This window comes from Rhipicephalus sanguineus, chromosome 4 (genome assembly GCF_013339695.2).
Source record: "Rhipicephalus sanguineus isolate Rsan-2018 chromosome 4, BIME_Rsan_1.4, whole genome shotgun sequence".
In the NCBI taxonomy this organism is placed as follows: Eukaryota; Metazoa; Arthropoda; class Arachnida; order Ixodida; family Ixodidae; genus Rhipicephalus; species Rhipicephalus sanguineus.
The window spans coordinates 18963600-18973452 of NC_051179.1; the positions used below are offsets into that span (position 1 = coordinate 18963600).

The following is a 9853-nucleotide window of genomic DNA, read 5'->3' on the forward strand; positions in this document are numbered from 1 at the left end:
TTGACATAATTGGGAGGGGGGGGGGCGCAATGTCAGCGCCATACATTGACATAATTGGGAGGGGGGCGCTTCGACGAACCTTCGCCCCCCCTGAAGGGGAACCCTGCGCACGCCTATGGTTATCGCCGCGCGCCCGGTAGTGCCTGGTGCAGTGGAATCTCGTTGATACGATTCTCACGGGCATTAAAAATAGTAACGTATTATCGGAATATCGCATTATCCAAAACAGGGCCAAAAAAATCACGAACAGTACACACTTGACGGTGAACTTGCTTTTATTAAAGAACTTTAAAATAGTTAATCACGTTGCGCTGAACTTTTTGTTTTTCGATGTCCAGCATTTTTTGAACTCGTAGAAAAGAGTGGCAGTTTCATGACTGAAATCCTCACCTACGACAAGGCTACGAAACGCATGGAAAGCTTCGAGTGCGGCAGTAGTCACTGGCCGACGACCGCCGGTGCAACCTCCCGCCTCTTCTTTGTCTTTATCGCACTACCGCATGCGCTGGGGTTCCTCAATGGGCCAGTACCGCGAAAATCGACGCGAAATTCTTGGCACGAAAACTGAAATCACGCGAGGCTTTCAGACATTTTCGCGATCGTATTATCCAAGCCCACGCGGAAATACGATCGTATTAGCCGTATGAAAATGCATTACCTTTATGGGGTACCGGCCTGGAACAGGAAAAAAAAGAAAGAAAACGTATTATGCTGAAAAACGAATTAAGCGGGATCGTATCAACGAAGTCTGAAACGACGGCAGGTAAGTGAAAAATGGTCAGTTTTTCGGGCTCTTGACACTAACAGCATAGAGGACATGGCGCCAGACCAGGCCTGTATAAATTTTGTAATAGAGACTTCCACACCATTTACTATCCCAAACAAAAGAAATATGACCATATTCTTGAATTTGTAATTTCATTTTCATGGAACCTTGAAGTAAGCTCATAAATAAAAGCTGCATTAGGCACAATGGACGTTACTGGACCATCAAGGGCCACCGCGCAAGATATCAGCCATCTGGTTTTTCTGTCACATAACAGTCATATATCTCGCGTGCCTTTCCTTGCGTAATCGCCGCCTTCACGGTAGTGACGAATGCCGCCACTACGACTGTTTTTCATCTGGCGTCGTACTTGGCATAGTTGAACAAGTGACCTGGCAACAACGAGGAACCAATATGGCCGCGCCCATGTTTAAGCAGTCGAAAATGACTGAAAACTACGGTGATCGAAGCCGACAAAGTTAGAATGCTTCGTTTAGTTATTGGAAAAGTGGCGAATCTTCCGGAACTGCCAGTAAATGAAGCGTCGATCGCATAGCATGGCATGCTTCACATACCGCACGGAGAATGTCACTAAGTGAAGCGAACTGACATGGCCGTGCGGTTCCAAGATGCGCACGAACGGCTACTACTGGGATGCGCCTGTGAAATAAAGCAAGAACTGAATTCATTGGTGGACAACGAATTTGTAGATTTACTAGGTAGGAATCATAGACTCGAGCACGTTAACGTTTATCCAAAATAAACGCTGTCGTACTTACGTTGCGCACCTAAATCATCATCTTCACAGGAGGCAAGCTGCCGCAGGGAGACACTCTGCTTGGGCTGACTGTCTTGCATGCGATGTCCGAAGCCGCACTGAAGGCCTCGAAAACGAAAGCAACATGTCCGATCATCCAGGATGCGTTAGTCGCACTTGTGCAAAAGGAAGTCGTGGGGAACTTGGTAAGGATTCTCGCGGCTGCCCTCTAGGAAAGAGATGCACTACTGGCAAGTAGCGCAGTTGCCCATTTGTACTTTTCCTGTTTTGTTACATTAACTTTTCCTTCACGGCAATCGGCACGAAAACTGACAGAGTAGAAAGCGAGTACGACCCTACTTTGAATGTTCGCAAAAGTTAGGGTGATTAGCATGTCTGCAGTGCGTGGTTGCTTACATAGTTATGTGAAAATGTTAAGCATACACAAAATCACGTCGCCTCTTTCTCGCTAAGTATATTGTCAAAGCAGAGAGCATGAATGCTACCTCAACTTCTCTTAAATTGAACACATGTAGCCTTCAGAAATACATCTACATTGTCTTGCCACAACTATGTCGTGCAGGTGAGTCTGCAGATGCTATCTCCAGACAAATTTGTCGCCCATTGCAGCCTGCTTGCGCTCAACTTCTTAGCAAGATGCTGCAGAGATCTACAGGAAGCTCTATTTAACGTGCTTGGCAAGCGCCTCGACATTCTGGCAACTGTTCCAGTTAATGAGAAAACACGCTTCTGCCAGCTCATCACGTTCCTATTAGCTGCAGACGCGAGGAGCACCCATCCAGAAGAAGCAATCGACACAAGCTGCCCTGCACCGGCGGCGATTACCATGCAAGCAGCCAATCTAGATGGTATTACGCTTGTTCAGTCACGTCTCATAATTTTTAAAATTAGTTTTAGGTTATGCGATTGAAGCAGCACACATAATCACGTTGTCTGGGTTTTAAGCCATTGTGAATAGCAGGCCTGTCTTAGAATAACAAAGGGCTAAGCTATCTGATAGGTATTCACGTTAAAAGACTGAGTGTGCAAACACAGGCGCAAGTGTTGTCTTGACTTCTCTCTTGTGTCCGTGTTTGCACGTCTTTTAACATGAGCAGGCCTTTCTACTGCTTTCATATAACGTGCATCAACTACATGTTCAACATGTAATAGCTACTGTAGCTTTTAAAAATTTCCACAAATTTATTTATGAATGAAGTAACCGAAGAGATTGCTATAAATATTTTCTGTCGTTCTCATTCAAAGTATTCAGCAATTACAGCCATAACGGTACTTCCTTGCAAGACATAGTTATAAAACTAAATCAGAGTTCAACACAGATTAATGGTGAAGCAGCAGAATATTTGTCCCTATGGCCACCTATGTCAAGGCAAGCAGTTCAGCCTTTTTCAGCTACTGTAGGTGTCCTTGGTAAAGAGTAAGACTACAGGTTCATTGAACAAGACAGTAAGTGAATATGTGAAGGCAGGACAAGTCTTTTTTGTATATATCGTAGGAAGAACAGTGAATGTCCATGTATAGGGGGTGCTTCTGACAACATTATGGTAGAGAACAGGGAATGACTTCATCCAATGAAATTTGCTGGAAAAGTTCACACAATGAAGCATAACATTGGGACATTAAACCCCAGATATTATTATTAATGAAGCATAACACTAATGTGTCTACAGGCTCTATGGATATGGTAGTAAAGCCAGCATGTGAATGCTAGCTTTACTTTACTTGACTTTAATAAATAAATATACCACGAGAATGTATCAAGCCAGAAGCATAAGGATTAGACAGATCTAGCTGCTACCCATTACTCCAATGGTCGCTGGTGCATTGCAGAGCCAGGATTTCTTCTAGTAATTTTAGTATGAGACTACATTCCCAGCTGAGCGTAAATTTTCCTGTTCTCTTATATAAATTTACTCCTTCAAGAGGGCCTTCTTTGGCTACTGTTTTCTGTACATTTCCTTTAAGCATACTCATTTCACACTAATGCCAGTAACGTGGCAACTTTACTAACAGCTGGTACTACAATTTCAGATTTCTCATCCGGCATATCATCTGCAGCTGAGAAGTGTCTGCATGGCATGTTGCCGTGCCTTCAGAATGAAGTACCACACGACACCTTGTACCACACACTATCCCTGTGGCTCAAACTGGTGCAAAGTCATGCCACTATGGATGTGTTAGGTGGCTTGCTACCTCAGCATTTTGTCAAGTGGTCTGCCGGAGAGGATCCACTTGTGGCAAGAACAGTACTGGAAATACTGGACAGGGTAGGGAATTCCAGGTCGGCTGTGTCATGCATGCCTTCTCTCATTCTGCCCACTACCATGATACGTGAATGTTTTGGTCATTGACCTTCTTTACTTTAACATCACCAGCTACTTCAATGGAATGGGAACACACCATGGGCTCAGAAAAGGAAAGACTCTTCACTGATTCCTTCAGCTTTCAAATCATTTTATTGTCAGAACAGGTTTTAGACTGTTTCACCCCACGCAAATTATCAAAGAATTTATGTGCTAATGAAGTGATTAGTGCTTCCAGCTCTGAACTTCATGTTGTCGTGCACATGAGGACATAAGTTTGGATTCCTACGGTGGTGGTAGTGGTGGGCAAAGTTCCGTTCTTCTTATGCACAGTATGAAGTGGTTTCATGATGATAATACAATGTGCACAGATAGAAAAAACACAATTTCAAGCTTTTTTTAACTGCCATTGCCAGTAAAATTAGGGACAGTAGGAAGTTACCGAGATTAATCGCCCCTTCCTAGCTTACATGAAGGTGTGATAAGAAAGGGGGTCGAAAGAGGCGGAGAATGAGCACTGCACAAATACAGTAGGATGACTACAGATTGCCAGTGAGGCTGGTGTTATAGCATGTAAGTCGCTTCTTGTGCTATTGGCTCAATTATCTTATCACAGACCCTGGATCTTTGTCTCTGAAAGCGTTCTGTATTCAGTTGTTATATCAGCAAGTCTACTATGCACAATAGAGCACGTTATCATTAAACAAGGCTTCATAATTTAGCAGCTTTTCAACCTTCACTTTCGCCTATAAATGGTAAAGTCAGACAACATTTTCTGCAGTGGAGTCAGTAGCAGAGGTGCTCATAGGTGATCTTGCATCAACTGCCTTTCAGGGTCTACAGCCCGTGATCGAGGAAGCCAAGTTTTCCAAAGTTCCACCATGGGTGCCTCTTATTGGCCAGCAAGTGATTGAGGCCGTGCATGGAGGATGGCTTGACCGGCTGCACTGTCGAACAGGATTTTGTGGCTTTGCAGGAACTAGCAGGGAGCCTAGCTGCAAGTACCCAGAGTGAGTTCTGTGTAGATTCAAGTTCAGGCAACCAACCTATGCACAGCAACAGCACGCATAGGCAATGCGAATCAGTGTCCCTCTGTGAATTTATTTTTCTGCAACATTTTGGCTTACCTCTCAGGCAAGACCTGGCCCTGTCTCAGGGAGACGGCAGGGTGATTCGACTGGCAATGCTTGTCCTCTTGAAGTCATCCACAGCATGTCTGATGCAAGGTCAGTTCCGAATTTTACTGTGTGCTTGTTTTTGCTTTTACTCCCAATAAACCCACTACAACTGGTACTCGGAAAATTTCTTCGTGCACACCATACTTTCTTTACCTTTGGCTAGTTGTGTTGCAAAATACCGTTTCTGTACTAGTTGCAACTGTTAGCACACCCAGGTCTGGGTGTGCTAATACATCTTTCAGATTTTCACAGAACAGACTTGCCTCCTGCTGACCTGGTTAGGTTCAATGGTAGAGCAACTGCCCCGCAAAGCGCCAGTCCAGGTTTAATAGCTTGATTGAACATGGATGCCATGGTGGTTTTTTGGCTGTGGCATTATACTGCTGAGCAAGGGCATGCAGGTTCAATTTGTGGCTGCATTGTGTGCTGCATTGTGTGCTCAATAGGGGTAGAATACAAAACTTACGTTTAGGTACACTACTACTGAGAACCTCAGGCAGTTGAAATTAATCCAGTGCACCTCGTAACCCACAGTGCAGTTAGCCTAATGATTTGATTTCACAATTTGACCCTTTGTTAAATGCAGGCATGCAGGAGGGCCTACCAGAAGCCTTGGAAGTTGGTCTTGCTTGGCTTCGGTCGAAAACGGCGGCAGTGGCCAGTGTGTCTGATGCAGACTGTCTCGTGCAGCTATTCCTCGACCAAGACGATCAGCTAATGGAGTGCCTCCTCAGCGAGCTTCTGTTACACTTACACAAGTGAGTGGCGACATCAAATGGCTTCATTCGATGTAGCAATTTGATGTGCAACCGTAAAGTGGTTTACGAAGTATACCGACCAAATTATGGCGGCAACATAAGGAGTTTCAAGTGTGTAGCCGCTTTTCTTCTCTTTTGAAGTAGACCTTGGTGACTGTATCGTTTGTGCTGAATACCCCTAAGCAAAGCTTCTAAAATATATCAGAGCTGCTGAAGATGTTACATGGAGTACCTCACACCTGGCTGTATTGAACTGCCTTGACTTACTGTATTTACACAATTGTAGGTCGACCCATTTTATCTAAATTTGAAATCCTAAGTTGGGGGGTTGACTTACAATAGAAATAAAAACTAGTAGCGCCAGTGACGGCGGGACAAACGAGAAATCAGGGACACTGTCGCATGGTTACGACATTACGTTTGCATTCCGGCTGTACCTGTATTTTCTCATGTATAAGACGCTACCTCTGCAACGATTCGTAGAAAATTTTTTAAAAATGCTCCCCACATATTGTTGTGAAGCTAGCTTCCCTGCATAGCTGTTAAGCGCTGCCGTAAAGCCACCTCTGCACACCGGAATCCGCGTTTTTTGTCTTGACTTTACAAAACATGTTACGGGGCTAGGTGGTGACACATTCCTACTCAAAATATTCCAGTACTACTTTGTACGAGGACAGGAGATAGAAGTGCATAACTCTTTTAACTATGGAGGCAGCCAGCATGCAGTTAATACACAGATTCTAAATTTCCTTCATGAAATGCGGTCACGCATTCTTTTGTATTTTTTGCCGTCTTATTTGGGTAATCGACCTACATTCGAGTTGAGTTACAATCACATAAATACGGTATATTAATAACCACTTGGAAAAAGCAGAAGTGTGGTGTATCGCAGTTTAACTATAAATGCAAGTTTTCACAGCATCCGGCAGCATGTGAAACTAAAATTTTATTATTTTCGTCAATTTATTTGAATTCATAAAACATCCTAAAAAACGTGTGGATGCGCAGCAGCGTGGAGATGGTTAGCTTGAGCGGGAGCTGGTGTAATTTTATTGAGAGGACGAATGAGAATGTGTAAGAGAAGAGAGACAACGCCGCTCCATGTTGACGTTTCGATTTGGCTTCGCGCTGCCTCGAGGTCTGCCGTTCACGTTTCCTTTCGGCTTCGTCGCTGCTCCTGTTTCGCGGCAGCGGCGCGAGCGCTCATCGCGGCGCTGCACAGGAGAGAGAATGAGGCGCACGCGCTCCGTTGTTTTCATACCACGAAACTACTGTGGCACCCCCAGCGGAGTATGCAGCTGTTGCACCACCTGTCGTGTGCGCTGCTCCGTAGAGTAGAGGATTCCTAGAAGAGAGGGGGGTGGGGGAGGGGACGCGCATGCGCAGTGGGGGTGGACGCCGCGGGATGCGGGAGTGAGGGACAAAGCCCCCGCCATACGCTGCTTCACATCTAAGAACAACATGAACGCAGCAGAGAATTTCCACTTTCTTGAGTACTTGTGTATAGCCTCCTGCATTTTTTAATAACATTGCATGAACATTAGAGCTGAGCGAATAGCAAAATTTTGGGTGCGAAGCGAATTCGAATAATAAAGATTGAGTGCGAATCAAATCGAATAATTTTCTAATATTTCTCAAACATTTTTCGAATAATTCGAAGTGAAATTACAGAAAAAGTTGCAGAGAATCCCTAAGTATGTTCTTGTGACATAGCAACATGAAAGTGTTTCTTTTCGCTAGGTTGATGAAGCGCTGGTGGGGTCATATTTCATAGTTGTCTTTCTTATCAAGAGTGAGGCAATGTAGAGGCCGAATTGTATTTATGTACATGATTTTGTGCAACCAAAGTGTTGCCGACAACACTTTACACGTGATAGGCAGAGATGCCATTTCCTCAGCCTCTCCTCCTCTTTCAACTGCTGTGGAAGGCCAACTGATGTGGCGGACAAGGGTGTGCTCCCTTCAAGTCCAGAGTTCCAAATCTGCCTCGTAGACGTCGATATATAAGAACATCTGAAATTTTGGATGCTAAAAAGCTTCGGCGTCCGATTTTTCGGACTTCCTGCCCAAATTTCAGGTCCAAAACAGCATCAATTGAGCCCCCAACTCTGCCACATCTTTCATCTCCATATTGGAACCAGCGTTTTCTTGAGTTAATACATTTACGACCGTAGCAGAGCTTGAAAGGCAGCTTTGCCGCAATACCGGAGCGTGATGAGGTGAGGCATATCGAAAATCTAAGGATAACTTCCAATCGGACGTTGACTGTGTCTTGGCTAAGTTCTACCGTAACGGAGCTTGAAAGGCAGCTTTGCCGCAATACGGGGGTGTGAGGAGGTGAAGCATATTGAAAATCTAGGGACCAATTCCAATCAGACGTTGACTGTCTCTTGCCTAAGTTCGACCGCAACGGAGCTTGAAAGGCAGCTTTGCCGCAATACGGGGGTGTGATGAGGTGAAGCATATTGAAAATCTAGGGACCACTTCCAACCGGACTTTGTCTCTTGGCTAAGTTCTACCGTAACGGAGCTTGAAAGGCAGCTTTGCCGCAATACGAGAGTGTATTGAGGTGAAGCATATTGAAAATCTGAAGCGGCCATTTTCAATCGGACGTTGACTGCATTTGTCTTTGGGAAGTTCGAATAGTTTGAATAGTAAAATTTCAGTGCGAATCGAATCGAATAGCAAACACTATTCGAAAAATATTCGAAACTTCGAATATTCGCACACCCCTAATGAACATTGATCATACTGTTTGTCGATGCCTCTTAGCAGCGATGGTATGCACATGGGCTAAAAGTACATTGCACTGTCAGTGTTGTTCACTTTGGGAAGACTTGTACCCCGTCAGAGTTATCTGCACATGCCACTCTTGCCAAGTGGTCGGCGCTCGCGCAATGCTATTAAGAACATGGGAAACTGTAGACGTGCTACTTATAGTCGTGACAGCACATTATTCACACTAGCTGATTCCAAGCCAGTTAGTAAGTACTGCATGTAGTTATGGTGAACTGTGAACTGAATCACAAGACGTATGAGATGTACAAAGCGGACAGATTGAAAAGCAAAAATTTAGGGCTAAGCAATGCACATACTTTGGTTCCAGTGTCTACAGTTTGTGTCATATCAGCATAATTTTGACTCAGACACTTACATCATAGCCAACATTACCTTTAGCAGCCAGATTCACAGTGACATGACGCGGTTATCACGAGCAATTACTGATAGCAGTCGTCATACTAAAAAAAAATTGTGTCGCATTTTAATCCGCGAGTACTTTATGTCTAGTTCATTTGTGGCTGCCTCATGTAACAACTAAACAGTTGTTTGTTTTATGCACCACTTCTTAAATTTCATCTAATGTATCTGCGTTTCAGGCCTTCTGTCTGGACGGCAACCGCACCGATTGCAGATCCACACAGGATGTTTCTGAAGTTCCTCGGCTCTATGGGAAACGACCATGTCACCTTGATAGACTTTTTGACATCCCAGGAAACCTGTGCCTTGCTTTACTTTGTACGATACCTCAAACTGTTGCTTTCCGACTGGGATAATTTTGTGAAGTGCCACAGTGAGCTGTCGGTCAGCAAACACGACACATCTGGCCAAGAAATGGCTGCCCATCTTGACCTGACCATGGCGACTCTTGTGAGGACACGTCTCAAGTTAGAGAAGATGACTCAGAAGCACAACCTTCTGCCCTTCAATGCGACTCCTCTGGTCAGGTTGATCGAGAGGTGTGAAGAGATTTATGAAAGTGTTTGATAAAACATTTGGGGAGCTCTCCATTTCAATTTTGCAATAACTGAAACCTGCACCTGCTAAGAGCCGACTTTTCTGGCAGATTGCTACTGGTTTATCTCTAAATACATCTGCAACTCCTACTCCTTGGGCCATCTGGTTAAAACACACAACTTTTCATAACTAAATATTCACTCCGTCTCCTATGGTAGCCATGTTTCCCTATTGTTTCACAATGTAACTTTCAGTCATGTGCTGCACCGCATATATATCACAATTTTACATCACGAGCTTCAGAGTTACACGTAAAAGCTATGCCATAGAAGTGT

At 44.4% G+C, this 9853-nt stretch overlaps 1 protein-coding gene across 1 annotated transcript; it reads left to right on the plus strand.

Moving 5' to 3' along the window:
- The first annotated feature begins 1175 nt into the window (after positions 1–1175).
- LOC119389533 (uncharacterized) lies at positions 1176–9557 on the plus strand. Its single transcript, XM_037656850.2, has 8 exons — positions 1176–1485; positions 1575–1729; positions 2107–2392; positions 3576–3811; positions 4682–4857; positions 4982–5073; positions 5612–5783; positions 9161–9557. Exons 1-8 carry the CDS (start codon positions 1377–1379, stop codon positions 9546–9548), a joined length of 1614 nt encoding a protein of 537 aa, XP_037512778.1. The 5' UTR covers positions 1176–1376; the 3' UTR covers positions 9549–9557.
- Positions 9558–9853: the final 296 nt, after the last annotated feature.

Coding starts and splice junctions, on each gene's coding strand:
- LOC119389533 (XM_037656850.2), top strand. CDS start 1,377: ATGGCCGTGCGGTTCCAAGATGCGCACGAACGGCTACTACTGGGATGC. Junction 1,730..2,106: donor AGGAAGTCGTGGGGAACTTG/GTAAGGATTCTC, acceptor TATGTCGTGCAG/GTGAGTCTGCAGATGCTATC. Junction 5,784..9,160: donor CTTCTGTTACACTTACACAA/GTGAGTGGCGAC, acceptor TCTGCGTTTCAG/GCCTTCTGTCTGGACGGCAA.